The 19,036-nt window shown below is 41.7% G+C and overlaps 1 protein-coding gene across 2 annotated transcripts in view; it reads left to right on the top strand.

The window, feature by feature from the left end:
• The window catches only part of PFKM (phosphofructokinase, muscle), a 139,764-nt gene that overhangs the window by 12,367 nt on the left and 108,361 nt on the right, over window positions 1-19,036 (top strand). The window contains exons 1-2 of one of the 2 annotated variants that reach the window (XM_077483730.1): window positions 14,230-14,377; window positions 18,499-18,552. In XM_077483730.1, the coding sequence (XP_077339856.1) occupies window positions 14,254-14,377; window positions 18,499-18,552 (178 nt within the window). In that variant the 5' untranslated portion in view covers window positions 14,230-14,253. Of the gene's footprint in view, window positions 1-14,229; window positions 14,378-18,498; window positions 18,553-19,036 lie in introns of those variants that run through there. The other variant, XM_077483731.1, reaches the window with a different exon arrangement.

Here is a 19,036-nt window from a genome sequence, read left to right as displayed (position 1 = left end):
TGAATTTTCTTTGGAGGCCATACTGGATATCCGGTACAGTACATGATAAAAAGCACACAAAACTTTACAGCAAGTGTGCACAGAAATGTACAGTACTCTATGTGCTAAAAAGCACACCAAAAAGCTTCTCAACACTAAGGGGGTTATTTACAAAAGGAAAATCCACTTTCCACTACAAGTGCACTTGAAAGTGCAATCGCTGTAAATCCGAGGGGAACATGCAAGGAAAATATAAAATAGCATTTTAGCTTGCACATGGTTGGATGATAAAATCAGCAGAGCTTCCCCTCATTTCAGATTTAGACCGACTGCGCTTCCAAGTGCACTTGTATTGCAAAGTGCATTTGCCTTTTCGTAAATAACCCCCTACATGTCTTTACAGTACACTTTCAGTGTTTCTCTGTGACCGTGATCTCACCTACAGGAAGTCACGATCACGTGTCAAAGCAGGGAAGATGGCCGCAGCTTGTGTTCGTGAACCAAAGCAATTTTTTGTGAGCAATTGATTGTGAACAGAATCGTCTGTGAACTGAGGTATCACTGTACAGCTGTCTATTCCCCTTACATTCCCCAATACCTGTTCAATCCTCTTGTACAATATTCCTTTTAGATTTACCAAAAAACATATAATATGAGGTCAAAACTAAACAACATTTTCAATTGTATCCAATTAGACAGGCCCTTGCACTACCTAGTTGAGGGTAAATCTAAGGGAAATTTTACAGAAAATTGTATAACCAGGAAGCCTAACTTCCAGGTGTATCCCTGGACATAGACCTTCTCCCTAGCACACAGTGATATTCTGTGGTGTGCTCAGGCTCTCCCTCCCAACATGTTTCATCACTCCAGACTTTTACAAGGGATCCAGAATGGAGAAGCATGTTGGGAAGAGAATCCTGCGCACACCAAGGAAATCACTGTATGCTGAGGAGTAGCGATGTGACCGAACAACATCACAGCTGACGAGTGGGGGCTGCCAGCAGTAGAGTGTTTCTTTTCAGGAGTAGATTTTCTGGCACATACGTACTTTATATACTGGTGTGAGTAATACCACCATAAAACGTGAGTGCAACGTTTTTTTTCATTTGTGACTTTGGGGTTTCGTAAAATTAGAGTATTTTAGGAGTATTACACAGTAATCTTCTGCCCTTGTAATAAATATATATGTATTTATTTTTTATATGTATATAGTACTGTGGAAAAGTTTTAGGCAGGTGTGAAAAATGCTTTTAGTGCTAGTTCACACCAGATGCAGTTCCGTGCACTTTATTTCTGCACTAAAAATTCATGCACAGTGTTTTGCCATGTATTCCAATGGCTCTAGTTCACACCAATACAGTCAGTTTCTGGTCAGTTTCCTGTGAAGAAAAAAGAGTGTGCTGCATTTTTTTCTGCACAAAACTGTACTGGAACCTAGCAAATTGTATCAAAAATGCACTGGAACTGCGTGTGGTGTGAACTGATCCAGAACGTATCTGGAGTGCATTGTTGTGGTGTGAACTGGCCCTAAATTGAGAGCTTTCAGAAATAGAGGTCATTTAATTTTATCAATAAACAAAATGAGTAAAAAAGTAAATGAAGGAAGAGAAACTCAAATCAATATTTGGTGTGACCACCATTTGCCTTCAAAACAGCATACATTTTTCTAGGTATACTTGCACACACAGATTTTGAAGGAATTTGGCAGGTAGGTTGTTCCAAAAATCTTGGAGTACTAACAACAGGTCTTCTGTGGATGTAGGATGCCTCAAATCTTCTGTCTAGTCATATAATCCCAGACAGACAGACTTAATGATGTTGTGATCAGGGCTCTCTGGGGGTAAAACCATCATTTCCAGGACTCCTTGTTTTTCTTTACACTTGTATCAAGGTCCCGGTCCCCTTTGGTCTAATGATAACCTCCAGAGTTAGGGACAGCTAACATCCTTCTGTGTATAGTGGGTTACAAGGCATGGTGGGTGTAATGCAAGGTAGATTCATGGGTGCCAGACACTGCTTGAATGCAAAGAGATTTATTTTCTCTTGAGCAGAACTGTGGGAGAGAGGGTTTAGTGCCAGGACACCCTTAAGCAGCTGCAATGGTGATTGGCAGACTCTGAGACTTCTATAGGAAGACAGCCATGCAGAGAAAGGCACCCAGCATGACACCACCTCTGCATATGTTGGATTGCTGTCTCCTATGGCAACAGTCTTATAACCGTTTCTAACAAAAGTTGTAACATACTTCTTGTAGATCTTCACTCCTCTGAGCTCCCAGTCTCTTCTCACTTAACTTGCTGATCTACTGCCACTGGATCTCATGAGCTCTTCCAACCTTCTCACTGAGTATTTTCCTCAAGCTTCAACCTTGCTTCCCTGCAGGGTCCCTAGCTTGGCACTCAGATACTCCTCAAGCCTTGCCCCACTGGCCTGCTTGGTCCTTGGCTTGGTACCCAAGGCTGCTCTGCAAGCATCACCTCCGCTGGCTGGGTCCCTTGCTTGACACCTACTGAAGTTTCCAAATTGTTATCCATCCCCAGTTGGTGAGAATACTGCTCCGGTTCTTGCTTCGGCTATTCACTGTGGCCCCTGGTGATAAAGTGGTTGGTCCCTTAATGGCAACAGCTTCCCTTCCACCTCCGACCACGACAGGTTCCCCGGCAAGTAGAACCATCACTTATGGTTGCACTGCAAGGTGCAGTCCCAACCCTACGCTGCTCTCTTGCTACTGGATAGGCCCTCAGACAGTCTAGCAGCCAGATGTCCCCGGGATAGGCATCAGGCTCTGGCCTAGCAGCCCGGGGCAGCACAACACACGTCCACCCAGACAGCTGTCCTGGTGGCACAAAGCCCCCATCACCTGACCTCACCCAAATAAATAGGCTCTTCCAGCAGGCCAAGGGACCCAATAAGATCCCTGCCTATTGTACCACCATGTACCACCCAACTGAAGGGATATTTAGCTTAACCTCTTTCATTCTTTAAGAAATTCAGTTTCCATTTTGTCTCTCTAACATCCACTTCACAAATAGATATGCTCTAGTTTTGCTAATCTAGTTTCGTTTCTCATGTTGCTGTTATCTTCTTTTGTTTTGTTTTTTGGAAAGCGCATGATTTTGAGGAATCACTAGTTTTCACTTTTGTTCTAGGCTGTACTTGTATATGATTGGATAATCTGTATGAAACGTTCAAAGGGCGGTACTTTCTGAAAGCCCCTTTATAATATTCACACCAAAGAATAAAGATTAGATTTACTCGGAGAGACCTTGTTGTTTTGTGTCATTGTCTCAATGGGCTAATCTCCTAGGCCTGTATGGGGATTGGACATCACACTTTAACAGACATCGAAGGTGTTAAAATACCACCTCTAGACAATCTACATTCCCTTCACTAACTAGTTTAGAGAGAATATCAACATTAGCCTTATGTCCCAACTATCTAATATGTACAATAATAAAGAGGGCATAATTGGTTAGCATTATCATCAATGTTGGATCACTGTCTCTCCTTGTCCAAGGAAGACGCAATGATGCAGGAACACCTGAAAAAGAAATGAACAGCAATGCAAATGCATCCTACCCCTATAATAACATGGTGCAATATATACGTGAGTTATTAAAGTGGTTGTAAAGCCTTTTGTTTGTCTTTTATCTATAGATAAGCCTAGAATAAGGCTTACCTATAGCTAGTGGAAATATATACATATTAATACTTTTCACTTGTAGTGCGCCAATGTCGTCGTCTGCACATGCGCTGTGAAGAAACGGACCACCGTGACTGACCGCTCGCGGACACGTGATGTCACGCGACTCCGGCCAGTCACAGAGCCGAAGTCTGCAGCCCTGGAAGGAAGAGGGGCGCAGATGCACAGGGGGCAGCGCAGGCTTCGTTTGCAGGTAAGTGTCATATAATGGTCTAGTATGCCATTCTTACTAGCCCTTTATGCTTTTAATTTGCAGGCCTTTTGGGGCGCAAAAGAGGAAGTAAAACCTGAGGTTTGCTTCCTCTTTAAGTAGTTGTTGCTGTCCTTGGCTAAGGACAAGTATAGCAGTGTAAATACACCCTATAATAGGTCTGAACCATATACATGCGGAAGTGGGCCTCATTCTCAGTGGAGGATGCCACCCCCTTTCCATTGATCTAAAGAATTTACTTGGCATGTTCTATCAAATACTCATATTATGTATAGAGGTTCACTCAGGTAAGCACAGCTCACGCCACGTGGTTCCAACACTAAAAACAGTTCTAATGCGTGGGTTAGTCCATTATTCACATGGAAGGTAAGAATTTGCCACAGCTCATTCTATCTCACTAGCTAAATACCCCAGTGTCCTTTGACATATCACAGTCCATCAAAATTTTCACTTGGGCGGGAACAATATTTCCCAGCAGTTTCCCTTCTTCAAGATTAACTCAGAGGACAAAGGCACAGCTGCGTTCCGGCAACAAGCAGCCAGGCCATGATGCAAGGGACTGCACTCTTTAACAAGGGTCCACTTACAATAGTAGCCTCAGTCTGTCCACATGTCACATCAGCAGATTGCTTTTCAGAGGGAGGCACACTGGCAACGTTCAGTGACCAGCATTCAGTCCAGCACAATCCCTGCAGTACAGCCAGCAGGAATGTTCTGCACTAGCAACATCTTTTGTGCAGAAATGAAGTAGCTTCCAGCGTAGCGTCCTTAACTTCACGCAACACATTTATAATCCACAAAGTTCAGTGAACACACGTACTTTCATGGAATTTACCAGTAGTACCTGGGATCTGGCTACTTCAAATCTTCTCGTTTTGCAGTTACCGTAGTAACAAAGTGTTTAATGTCCTTTTTTGTCTGGCTTGTGAATAATCACACTGTCCAGATGAATTTTACGGCTATAAACCCAGGTGTGCAACACTGAAACATACCTCTCTGCAACTTTTGGTGACCGCTTCAGAAATTCTACCAGTAGAGGGATCTGGAGGAAACTGCGCACAGCTTCATCTACCCACTGGGTCTCTTTATCCAGAATTTCCTCTTTTAGATGAGCCGGGATTTAGGGATACAGATACCCGTATTCCTCATTCACTTTCTTTATGATGATTTGCTGCACTTTGGGCAGCCTGGGTCTTAGGGTCTCCATATCTGTGTAGGACCCGTGCGTCTGGAGCATGCTGACCTGGGTACCCAGCAACAAAATCTGTCTTGCAATCAGACTTACGGGCATTTTAACACTAGCGGCAATAGCAGAGGGAACTTCATCCTCTCCTATATCACACATTTGCTCCTCATCACTGTCACTCCACATCCCTGTTCAGGATAAAGTTTCACATAATCCATCAGAGGGGATGTCTGAATTTGTTATAGTGAAACACTCTTCAGAACAGGTTTGGACTTGCTCAGACCAAAGCTAACACCCAGAGTGTACTTTCTCCAATCCACCATTGCACTTCCAAACTGCTCAATCTTCTCCAACCTACAAACAGGTATACATGGCAGCACTTCCTTATCCTCCTCTGCAGAGCAGGAGCTCCTCCCCCTGCCAACAGATTGGTGCAGATGCTTTCTAGAAACTTTAGTGCCCGCCTGCTTCTGCAGCACGCCAAATCAGTAATAGAATACTTCATATTCCCAAGCTGCTTGCTGTGGGGGCACTAAGCAGGAGGGCGGGGCCAGGTACACCAAAGAGGGACCTAAGAGGAGGATCTGGGCTGCTCAGTGCAAGACCACTGCACAAAGCAGGTAAGCATAACATGTTTATTATTTTTAATGAAGGAAAAAAAAACGACTTCAGTATCACTTTAAGCCCCGTACACAGTTGTTTCTGTTCTATGTAATGACTGTGTTTCATCCTACATATAAAATAGATGATTAGCACCTGCTTGGTATAATTGGTTATTCATATACCTGATTCTAATCCTACAAGATCCCCAACTTTGTGCAAGTGTACTGAAGCTGGTTTAACCACTTTCTGACCGCCGGCAGTCAAATGATGGCCAGGCGGCTCACCTATTGTGGTGGGAGGCCGTCATATGATGGCCTCCCGTTTAAACAGGGAATGCACGCGATCGTGCGCACGCATCCCTGTTTCTTCGGTGGCGGCGTGTCACGGAGACACCGCTCACCACCGAAGGGGGTGAACAGCCATTGGTTATGGCTGTTTAACACGTGTTCGGCCGTGATGAAGTCACGGCCGATCACAGATGGTCACACCCCCACTGTGTGCGGCGCATTCGCGCAAGCGCGTCAGTGGCGGCGTGTTCCCCGGGAACACTGCTCGTCACTGACGCTAGTAAACAGCCATTGGCTGGCTGTTTACCCACGTGATCGGCTGTGATCCTTTCACAGCTGATCACTAAAATGTAAACATCTCGTTACCGCCTACAGTGTACACCAATCACACTGATTGCCCCCCCCCCCAATAAAGAGGACCTGTCACCACCCCTCATAGTACCTGTCAATCACAGTCCACCAGAGTACCTGTCACAGTCCATCAGAGTATTTGAGTACCTGTCACGGTCCATCAGAGTACCCGAGTACCGGTCACGGCCCATCAGGGTACCCGAGTACCGGTCACGGCCCATCAGGGTACCCGAGTACCTGTCACGGCCCATCAGGGTACCCGAGTACCTGTCACGGCCCATCAGGGTACCCGAGTACCTGTCACGGCCCATCAGGGTACCCGAGTACCTGTCACGGCCCATCAGGGTACCCGAGTACCTGTCACGGCCCATCAGGGTACCCCAGTACCTGTCACGGTCCATTAGGGTACCCCAGTACCTGTCCCGGTCCATCTGAGTACCTGTCACAGTTCATCTGAGTACCTGTCACAGTTCATCTTAGTACCCGAGTACCTGTCACCAAGACATCAGAGTACCTGTCACCAGCGCATCAGAGTACCCGAGTACCTGTCACCAGCGCATCAGAGTACCCGAGTACCTGTCACCAGCGCATCAGAGTACCCGAGTACCTTTTTGCAGCCCATGTCTCATAGAATATACGTTGGGGTGTTTGCTTTCCAAAATGGGGTCATTTTGTGGGTAATTTCACTGTCCTTGTGGTCCAGGACCTTCAAAAGTGTGATGGGTAGGAATGAAATGAGATGTGTCATTTATGCTCCTAGAACGCCTGAACGTACTACTTCAATGTTCAGACTCTCTATGTGACCAGGCTGTGTAAAAGTCCTACACATGTGGTATCGCCATACTCGGGAGGAGTAGCAGAATGTGTTTTGGGTTGTAATTTTTGCTATATACATGCTATGTGTTAGAAATATCTTATAAATTGACAACTTTGTGTAAAAAAAAAAAAAAAAAAAAATGCGTTTTCTATAACAATGTATTTTGGGGTGTAATTTGTTGTATGCATATGCTGTGTGTGAGAAATAACCTGATAATATGACAATTTTGTAAAAAAAAAAAAAAAAAAAATCTTCATTTTGCAAAGAATTGTAGGAAAAAATTACAACTTAAAAAAACTCTCCATGCTACTTCCTTAATACCTTGGAATGTCTACTTTTGTAAAATTTGGGGGGTATTTGTATTTTCCTGACTTGTTAGTGTCTCAAGAAATTAGATACACCTGATGTACTGAAGGCCTGATCAGATGTGATCAATTTTCAGCGATTGGCACCATAGTTTGTAGACTCTATAACTTTCACAAAGACCAAATAATATACACTAATGTGGGTTATTTTTACCAAAGATATGTAGCAGTATAAATTTTGGCTAAAATTTATGAAGAAAAAATACTAATTAGCAATAATTTATGACAGAACCAAAGAAAAAGGCATTTTTTTTTCACAAAATGTACGTTTTATTTATAGCACAAAAAATAAAAAACCCACTAGTGATTAAATACCACTAAAAGAAAGCTCTATTTGTGTGGAAAAAAGGACGCAAGTTTCATATGGGTACAGTGTGGCATGATTGAGTAATTGTCATTCAAACTGTGAGAGCGCTGAAAGCTGAAAATTGGTCTGGTCAGGAAGGGGGTGTAAGTGCACTGTATTGAGGTGGTTAAAGCCAAATTGTGGTCACAATAAATATTGATTTGATTTCAATTTTAATTTAGCATTTTGCAAAACTTTTTGCATTTTGTGAACTAATAAATATAAGCAATTGAAACCTATATTTTTGAAAGCATTTTCACTGCATTTTTTCACACCTCCCTAAAACTTTTGCACAATATGCTCTATCTATCGATAGATAGTGTGTGTGTGTCTGTGGTATATTAGAACCCCTAAACATTTTATATTTTCTGAAAGCAGATGCCCTGGAGAATAAATTGATGGTTGTTGCAATTTTTTGTGTCGCACGATATTTGCTCAGCCATTTATCAAACGCAGTTTTTCAAGGGAAAAAAATGTAATAAATTAACTTGAATGTATTTTATAGCACACAAACACAAAATAATTCCCAATTTTTGGAAACTCATAATTGTGGTTTCTTCCTCACTGTCCGTTCCAGTGACAGCAGTCACTGGAGTGTAGAACTAAGTGTATCTCTATAACACGGACATAGACAGCAATAAAATTGTGATGGGGGATGTTTTGGCTTCAGATATACTTTCACCTGCTATTGTGTTTGTATTTACTTAGAATAACAATAAATGGCCAAGCCTTAATTTATATACCCAAAATTGCACATTACAACATAGGCAAGAATAAGCATAGAAGGGTACAAGGATAACCAGATTTCAGTTTTGATGGATAGACATCAGGGTCTGCTTAGCAATAAAGTGTATACAAAAGTACAACAAACTTCAAATTGGTTACCAGCCAAAAAGGCTTATGCCACGTACACACGATCGGAATTCTCGTCAAAAAAAGCTCTGATGGTTTTCCCATCGGAATTCTGACGGAATTCCGCTCAAACTGTCTTGTCCACACTTGGTCACACCAAATTCCGACCACCAAGAACGCGGTGACGTACAACACGTATGACGGGACTAGAAAAAGGAAGTTCAATACCTAGTAGCCAATAGCTTCCATATCGTAGTTGAATCTGAGCATGCGTGAGTTTTTGCACATCGGAATTGCATACACACGATCGGAATTTCCATCTGGAAAATTGAGAACACGATATCAAATTTTTGCTGGCGGCAATTCGGCCGGCTAAAATCCGATGGAGCATACACACGGTCGCATTTTCTGATGAAAAGCTCTCATCGGTCTTTTGCTGGCTGAAATTCCGATCGTGTGTATGCGGCATAAGAAATCAAACAAACCAGCCGCGAAACAAACAGTGCAAAAGCTTGGAAATCCCCATCCTTAATAATGGCTGAAACTATAAAAAATAGTCAATCAAGCAATGATCTATGCCAAAACAGAGGCTATAACTCAAGATAAAATATCCAACTTTGAGAACATATGGAATCCCTGGGTGACTCACTTTTTGCCTTCTAATTTTGATGCTTCCCTACTAGGGATGAGCCCAACACCCCCCAGTTTGGTTCTCAGCAGAACATGCGAGCAGGCAAAAAATTTGTTCGAAGACGCGAACACCATTAAAGTCTATGGGACACGAACATGAATAATCAAAAGTGCTAATTTTAAAGGCTTATATGAAAGTTATTGTCATAAGTGTTTGGGGACCTGGGTCCTCCCCCAGGGGACATGTATCAATGCAAAAAAAAGTTTTAAATCTGAAGTTTATTCGAGAGCAGTGGTTTTAATAATGCTTAAAGTGAAACAATAAAAGTGAAATATTCCTTTAAATTTCATACCTGGGGAGTGTCTATAGTATGCCTGGAAAGTGCCGCATGTTTCCCATGTTTACAACAGTCCCTGCACAAAATGACATTTCTAAAGGGGAAAAAAAGTAATTTAACCACTTCGCACCTGCGCTATAGCTGAAAGACAATTGCCGGGAGGGCTTCCCTGGACGTCATCCTGTTTACTTCCACAATGCGCGCTCACGCGAGCGCGCATCGGGGGAAGTTCTGTGCTGGCTGTGTCCCTTGGACACGGCCAGTCACAGATCGCTGTAAATGGCCAATCACAGCAGCGGTTTACAGCGCGATCGGTGTGTCCAATGAGAGATGATCTCATATGTAAACATATGAGATCATCTCTCATCGCTGGCTCTCCCTCCTCACACAGACAGCGTGTAAGGAGGGAGAGACGAACAGCTGCAGCCGTGAGTTAAAAAAAAAAAAGGAAAATAAAGTTCCACAGTATATGGCACTGCCACCTGTCAATGCCATCTGTCCCCAGGGCCACCTGTCATCAGTGCCACATAGTGCCATCTGTCATCAGTGTCACATGCCATCTGTTATCAGTGTCACGTGTCATCAGTGCCACGTATTAGTGCCGCGTGTCATTAGTGCCATGTATAAGTGCCATCTGTTATCAGTGCCAGGTATTAGTGGCATCTGTCATCAGTTCCACATCAGTGTCATGTGTCATCAGTGCCATGTCGGTGTCACGTGTCATTGTCTTGGTGTTCCAGGGCCTTCAAAAGTGTAATAGGTAGTCAACAAGTTAGATGTGTAATTTATGCTCCTAGAACACGTGATGGTGCTCCCTGCATGTTGGGCCTCTCTAAGTGGCTAGGCTGCAGGAAAAGTCCCACACATGTGGTATCGTTATACTCAGAAGGAGTAGCAGAATTTATTTTGGGGTGTCATTTGTGGTACACACATGCCATGTGAGAGAAATAACCTATTACAATGACAATTTTGTGGAGAAAAAAAAAATCTTCATTTTGCAAAGAATTGTGGGAAAATGTGACAACATCAAAAACCTCACCATGCCTCTTACTAAATACCTTGCAATGTCTACTTTAAAAAAAAAAGGGTCATTTGGGGGGTATTTGTACATTCCTGGCTTGTTCGGGTCTCAAGAAACGAGATGGGTCACCAGTACATCAGATGTTATCAATTTGCACCACAGCTTGTAGACTCTTTAACTTTCACAAAGATCAAATAATATCCACTAATTTGGGGTTATTTTTACCAAAGATATGTAGCAGTATAAATTGTGGCCAAAATTTATGAAGAAAAATTTATAATTTGCAAATTTTTATCACAGAAACAAAGAAAAATGCGTTTTTTTTTTCCAAAAATTTTTTCAAGTCTTTTTTCATTTATAGCACAAAAATTAAAAAGCCCAGAGGTGATCACCAAATACCACCAAAATAAAGATCTATTTGTGGGAAAAAAAGGACAAAAAATTAATTTGTGTTGCATGACTGAGTAATTGTCATTCAAAGTGTGAGAGCACCGAAAGCTGAAAATTGGTCTGGGCAGGAGGGTGGGTTTAAGTACCCAGTAGGCAAGTGGTTAAAACTACTCACAGCTATAATGAATTTCAGTCCCGGTAATGCACATAAAATTCATTGAAAAAAATGCCCTGGGATTTCCCCACAGTCCATTACCAGGCCCTTTGAGTCTGGTATGGATATGTAAGGGGAACCTCGAACCAAGATTTAACAAAATTGCGCGGGGGTCCCCCCAAATTCCATACCAGGCCCTTCAAGTCTGGTATGGATATTAAGGGGGACCCTGTGCCAAAATGTAAAAAAAAATTGGCATGAGGTCCCCCAAAAATCAATACCAGACCCTTATCCAAGCACACAACCTGGCAGGCCGCAGGAAAAGGGGGGGGGGAGCGAAGTAGTGCCCCACCCTGAACCGTACCAGGCCACATGCCCTCAACATGGGGAGGGTGCTTTGGGGGCTACCCCTTGTCCCCTTGTTGATAGGAACAAGGGCCTCATCCCCACAACCCTTGCCTGGTGGTTATGGGGGTTAACAACGGGACCCCCAGATCCCGACCTCTCCCCCTGTGTGAAATGGTAACAGGGTACAAATGTACCCTTACCATTTCACAAAAAAAGTGTCAAAATGGTAAAAATGACATGACACGGCTTGGGACAAGTCCTTTATTAAATAATAAAAAAAAAATGTCCCACGAAGTCCATTCATCTTCTTTTTCACTCGCTCCGACGAACCGAAAAAAACTTGCACGCCGCCACCGATCCGCCTCCTTAGGTGGCACCCGCTGGAATGACTGTCCTCTCAGGTGACAGTTCATTTATAACTGAGGGCGGGGCTACTGTGTGTGTAATCACATGGAACCCGGTTCTGTCTGGAGAGGAGAGAGATCGTGTGTTTCTACTGAGTAGGAACAACGATCTCTCTCCTCCTCAGCCACATTCCCCCCACAGTTAGAAACACATATAGGTAACATAGTTAACCCCTTGATTGCCCCCCTAGTGTTAACCCCTTCCCTGCCAGTGACAATTATACAGTAATCAGTGGCTATTTTTAGCTCTGATCACTGTATTAATGTCACTGGTCCCAAAAAAGTGTGCGATCAGTCCGTAACAATGTTTTTTTAACCAAAAATATGTAGAAGTCTGCATATTGGCCTAAACTGATGAAGACATTTTTTTTGTTTTGGGGGGATATTTATCATAGCAAAAAGTACAAAATATATTGTTTTTTTTTTTTTCAAAATTGTTGCTCTTTTTTTATTTATAACGCAAAAAATTAAAACCGCAGAGGCGATCAAATACCACCAAAAGAAATCTATATTTGTGGGAAAAAGGACATACATTTTGTTTGGGTGCAACGTTGCAAGACCGCACAATTCTCAGTTAAAGCGACGCAGTGCCGTATCGCAAAAATGGCCTGGTCAGGAAGGGGGAAAATCCTTCCGGGGTTGAAGTGGTTAAGCCAGAAAGACATACTATAGTTATCCCTGCTGGAGGTGATGGGTAGTGCCTCTAACAAATGCATACAATCATGGAAGTATAAAGAAAGCCGGATAAAGTAAGAAATGGGGAAAAAAAATACAGGGGACACTTAAAGGGCCCCAGTGGCCAGGAAAGTATCTATGGGGAGTGGATGACAGAAAGATCAAATGTACGGATAGGGTAACAGCTTAGAGCTGCAAATAGTGTGTCGCATAATTACAAGAGGGAAGGAAGAGGGTAAAGAAAAGGTGACAGAGAGAAAGTGGGAAAGAGGGGATAAAGAAACAAGACCAACAGCCCTTGAGAGAGAAAAAGAGGGAAAATCTCGGAGAGGAATGGACTGACTCCAGGTGCCTAGACAGCACTAAAAACACTCGGAAAAATCTGGAGAAACCAGAGAAGCAGGATCGCTCCCCCCAATTCAACCGGGTTGCAAAACCTCCCGTAAATGGGCATCAGTGTATATAAAGTATTGCCACAGCCTCCACGTGTCCCAAAAGGTCTCCTGACGATTGTACAAGGTGGCCATAAGGTCCTCCATGTCCCTGGGTTCATTCATTTTGGAGTACCAAAGAGACCTAGAAGGCGATGGTATCCAGCACAAAGGAATACAAGACTTTGCTGCATTCAACAGCTGGATGAGAGAGGCTTTGTATTTTTTGATTAATTGGCTGCTCTGTGAGGTGCAGCAGCCAGGCTGCCGGGGTTCCCTGCTAAATCAACATTTGTTAAATCTTTAATGGTACAGGCCACCTCTTGCCAAAATGGTCTGATTTTTGGACAGTCCCAGAAAATGTAGAACATTGTGCCCCCGATCTACACCATACCACCAGCATGTGTCTGGTACTTGGGGAAAAATAGGGTGTAATGTCGTGGGCACCCTATACCACCCAATCAAAATATTTTAGCTGGTCTCCTGGACCTTAGTGGCAATAGAGGACTTCTGGGCAAAACTGAGGATTTTCTCAGTTTTTTGAATCCGTGAAAAACTTTCTTTTAAAATTGAAACTGAGACCTTAACAGGGAAATCGCCACTCACCATAGTGTCATCGGCTATATATATTATTCCATGGGAATTTGTATCAATCCAGTGTTTCATTCTGTGCCTGCTAATCAATCTCACTCTGGTTGACTCTCGTATGTTCCAAAATTATGTTGTATACTTTTATATGTTGAATTGTATTCCTTTTAAATTACTATTACTATTTAATTGTATTAATTGTGTTATTGATTTATATAAATAATAATAAAAAAAACTGAATAACAATAATTGTTCTATGCAATTTAGCTCATTAATTGTAGGTTCAGCTTGCAGTCCCTACCAATTTTGTCAGTGTTTATGTTACAATGACCTGTATGTATCAAATTGTGCTTTACTGTAGAGATGAAAATTGCTGTATCATTTAGATGGCTGCTCTGTAGTAAAGCACTTCCTGAGGTTATTTGGTCTAGAGCGAGCTATTCATATCATATCATGTCCCCAGCATCCCTGCTATGCCACATGTCACCAGTAGGAGGGGCTTGCTAGCAGCTGCTTGTGGATTTGAGACGTCTGTCTATAAATATCAATGAACCAATGACTGCCACCACAGGCTATGTGTTCAGCCATTGAACTTGATAGGGTTTTCATCAAACTTTTAATCTCAGTGTCGCTCTCCGTTGGGGTTTTACTCTTCTTCAGTTTCTTTCGGCTCAGGAGAAGAAAGACCGAAATTACTGGTTAGTATGTTTTGAATTAATTGTGACTTTAACATTTTAGCTTTATGACATTCAGCAGTAAGAGAAATAGAACTGAAAAAAAAAAATTGTGGCACGAGATTTACTTGCCTAATTATTGTAGAAAACTGCCTGTAAAAATATATGCAATATATAGCATTTTAAAATAATTTTTTATTGCTTATCTTTACTTTTCAATATACTAGCTTCTGGATTTTCAGGCTGATTCAATGGCTTCAATTCTGTCTAAGTCACTGACTTGAAACAAGTATGCAGATCAGTTTTGACTTGCTGTGTGCTTGTTTTGGGTCAGTGGCTTAGTACAGAAACTATAGACAGCCAGAAACATGCATTTTCAAGAAGGGGTCAGCAATGACGGGGCCTGTATTTATTATTATTATTATACAGGATTTATATAGCGCCGAAAATTTATGCAGTGCTTTACAACGTTATCCTAGTACACCTTTCTATTTGGTAGGAAAATGCTTTGCAGAGTTGGCTGAAACTGACTACTGTAAAGACAATTTAAACAGAGTGCACAAAACTGTTTTCAACTGTTAATTACATAGTAAAATATGTATGCATGTAAATATCAAAGTCATTTCAAGTTCTTTTTCCTTGCAACTCTGAAATCTAGCTTGACGTGTGTCAGAACTGCAGTAGTGGTGACAATGTAACATGTTTTGCATTCATAATTACAGAGCATTGATTATTTTATCTTATGAATGATTAGTTTGCCATCTTATCTAAGAAATTAAGGTTTTGGCCTGGTCAGGAAATAATTAACCCCTTCACGCCTAAGGGTAAAACAAATATTCATGCCTAAGCACAATTTTGCAACTTGAATTGTTAGTAAAATGGTACATATCACAACTACTTGGTGCATCCAGGTGGATTATACTGCATTTTTTTCAGGACAAATTGGGCTTTCATTTGGTGGTAAATGGTAATGGATATCTCTTTATTTTTGTTTATTTTTTTTTTTATTATCAAAGGAAAACTGTCCCAAAATAGTAAAAAAAAAAAAAGTTTTATATTGACCTTTGACCCTGACCCGAGCACTGGCCTAGATTAAAACCTTGATCTAGGTATTTTTTGTATTTTTTGTATTTTATTTTTATTTATTTTTTTATAAATGCTTAACCACAAAATAATGACAAGCAGCAAATCTGTCTTTATAACTAATGTTTGCTACAGAAAATTACCAAAATTGCTTTAAAAATATTGCAGCCTTAAAAAAATAAACAGAGCAAACCTTGCCCTGGTTGAATTTTCCTTATTAGCAACGTCAGATATGCATCTGCATTTTCCAATGCAGATAAATACATTCCATGAGAAATTATATTGTTTCCAGGAATGCACATTGTGGTACTTTCTTAAAAAGTCCAGAGTACTACTTTTATGCATTAACCTGTAATTTGTAGGTCAAGTCAGTTGTATGGGATCTCAAAACATGCCTCAGCGTGTGTTTATAGATATATGCATACATCTTCAAGCCTGTGAGTGGCACATGCAGGACAAAGCGATCAGTTGATTTTAATGCTGGTCCCATGGGTGCTAATGCTTACCTTACCTATGCTTCCCTGGTACTCTGTTTACCCTGGGAAGCAATGTGACAGAGTTCTCAATTGCTATTTGGAGTAGGAGGACTTCTCACTGCCACTGGTAAATGGAGTTACAGGTTAGTATAGAACCTTACAGGGGCAACAGTTAAAGCGAACCTATTGCTTTGCTTTGCATGGGAAGGTTCTCTTTAAGTCCCTGTTGATACATCTGCATTTTTACTGCAGTTAAAAGATGGAGAAACGGCATGCTTTTTTCTGTGCCATTACAGACAGCACTATTACTCAGTGACACTGCTATCTGTGCATTTTTTGTCCAGAGCAGTGGTGCTCCATCGGTCGTGGGGGGGTGGCAGACGGACCTGACCGTGGCCCCCGCCCCCCCTCCAGCCCACCAGTCACACCATACATACCCTCCCCGGTCCCTGGCTCTGTTACCCTGTGCTGCTATCTCTGGATGGAGGGTGCTTTCCAACTCCGTACTGAGCTCCGGCTGGAGGGAGATAACAGTCTATAGAGCGTGGACCGCTACGCTCCTCCTGGCGGCTGGTCGGTCGGACTTCCCCTGCATCTCTTCAGCAGCACGGTGGCCCCGCGTCTCCTCCAAGGCCAATAGGATTGCTTATCCTTTTGGCAAATTGGGAAACGGATCTCGGGACCCGCTTCCTGATTGGCCTGGGAGGAGAATCAGTATGGCAATAGCAAATATTCATTCTCTATTGTCACACAACTGGGAGGGCTCAGGGTGCAGTGCTCTGCGCCCTGAGCCCACTCTTTTTTGAAGATTGTTGGAAGCCATGCGTTTGGCACCCTGCATGTAGATTAGGGGGCCCGGACACATGGATGGGGTGGCGGCGCCCCTGCGCCCTGCATTGCGGGCCACCACAGCTCTTTATTTTAAGCAGCAGAACTACATATAACATATATGAAGAACACAATGCATGCCTTTTTATTGGAAGTTCTTTGTCTCTGAAAAATTTAAATACAGTAACATGCTTGAAAATCCCATAAAATATATGTGCAATTATATGCTGTTGGAATTGAAAATGAAGTAATGTTATATATCTAAAGTCCTTCATATGCATTTTAAAACAAGTAACATGGGATGTCTTGGTTTGATACAAGTAATTAAAAACCATCAACATCAGAAAAAAACTGTTCCAAATTGTGAGTAATATGCTACAATTTAGATTCTCTTTCCTTTGCAGAAAAGCGTTGGCCTGTAAAAGCTAGGTTTAGTTATGATGTGAAATATTTTTTTCAACAACCTCTCCAAATGAGTTTGCAAAGAGAGTGCGCAGCAAAAACATATTGTTTTCATTTTAGCTGGTAAGGTGAAAATTTTGACCTCCTGGCTGATATCTGGGAAGGGACCTCTTCATGTGCTAGTCCTGCTGTGACCGCTAAGGGTCTGCTATAAGCTGAAATCTCTGCTTTTCTAACGTGTTCTCTTTATATTGCTAAGGAGAATCTTGAAGGAGCTCAGTGACATTATGAGGCCGGTGTCGACATCTCCTTAGCAAATCCTTTAATAAAAACCATATAGAAAACACACACCAGAGAGGAACCAGGAGCATAGGGCCCACTAGCATCTCCACATTGAGATAACACACGTTACAAGCATTGCAGTACCATTCATTTTGAATGACACCCCAGCACATCAAGGTAACACGCATGCATTGTAGCATGCCAGAACACACCAAATTTAGTGGTAGCTAATTATTTATTTATTTGGCAGCCCATCAAATTCAGTGGGCTGCCTCAATACAACACATGCTGATGTGCAACATATACACATTAATGCACCACATAAATGTAACTAGGCCCAATTAAACAGCTGGACTAGAATAGGGTGGATCTACTGTGGTAAAAAACCTAACATGGGTCCAAATTATTCTGTAGTGCAATTATCTTTTTTCTTTTCTAAATATATATTTTATATGTTTTTAAATTTCATAAACAATTTATGAAACCAATTCAAAGCGGAGTTCTAATTTATTTTTTATTTAATTTTAGCTGTCAGTTTTGACTAGATTTTACAAATAAAGCTTCCAGTGACAAGAATGGATACAACATTTTATAAAAATATCATGTGTATATTTAACTTATAGTAATACCTGCTGTAAGTTAGGGATTTTATTAATTGAGTATTTAGGTGAAATCTTTCAGGATTTGAATGAATGAAGTACGGAATTGGCATAACTGTAGCTACCATTGACATAGCAACAGGTTCCTTATTAAGAATCACAATTCAGTATGCTCTGAGTGATTTGTCAAGGGTTTAAAATGTTTGGCTGTAACTTCTGCTGTACATGACCAGCTTACTGAGTGCTGTTTGCTTTCAAGTAAAACCATTTTTCAAACCAACCAAGATTTGTGAATTATTAATGATTTTCTGTGTTCGCTTTGCGTTTCAGCCCATATTTAACCCACAGAGTATTTTAAGTAGTACAGAATTTTAATTTTATGTGATACTATGACAGTTAACCTAGATGCATATTCAATGTTGCTATGTAACCCTTCCATTGCATGTTTCCTAAGAATTCCTGTTTTTGCTAACAGATAGCCTGGAAGAGCAGGACTTTGCTGCTGCCAGCTTCAGTGACTCACAGAAAGGTGACTTTTACTTTTTATTATACCTATTGTTTGATTTAAAACATCAAAACTGTAAAAACACATGGTTGTTGTATCTCACTGTACAAAAATAATTTGTTTATTGGTAATTAATTAGCTTTTTATGATTGCTTGCTTATGGTTGTCAGAAGCAGAATGTGTTCATGTTTTGTCAATGTTTTCAAAAAGTTAACATCTGAAGACCCATTTACACCATACACAATGGGCACAGACATTAGACATTTTGTCTGATGTCCAGTTAGTTCAGTTCACATCTATGCACTGAGTGGGTGTGCGCTGAAAAAGGTAGGACATATTGTATTTTCAATGCTTTCAATGGCAGCTCCCCCTTAAACACCTGAGTCTTCTCTCGATCTAGCCCTGTCCCGTTTGCAGCAGCTCTTCCCCCTTCTTCCCGTATTCACAGGAGACTCTGACGGAGGGAGAAGGGGATAGGACCCAGCCGCACTGTGTGTGTCTAAGGATG

Source organism: Lithobates pipiens, unplaced genomic scaffold (assembly GCF_037356315.1).
Source record: "Lithobates pipiens isolate NorthernLeopardFrog02 unplaced genomic scaffold, aLitPip1_a1.2 Scaffold_16, whole genome shotgun sequence".
Classification (NCBI taxonomy): Eukaryota; Metazoa; Chordata; class Amphibia; order Anura; family Ranidae; genus Lithobates; species Lithobates pipiens.
Note: the sequence above shows the minus strand (reverse complement) of the source record. Positions and strands in the feature narration are given on the sequence as shown.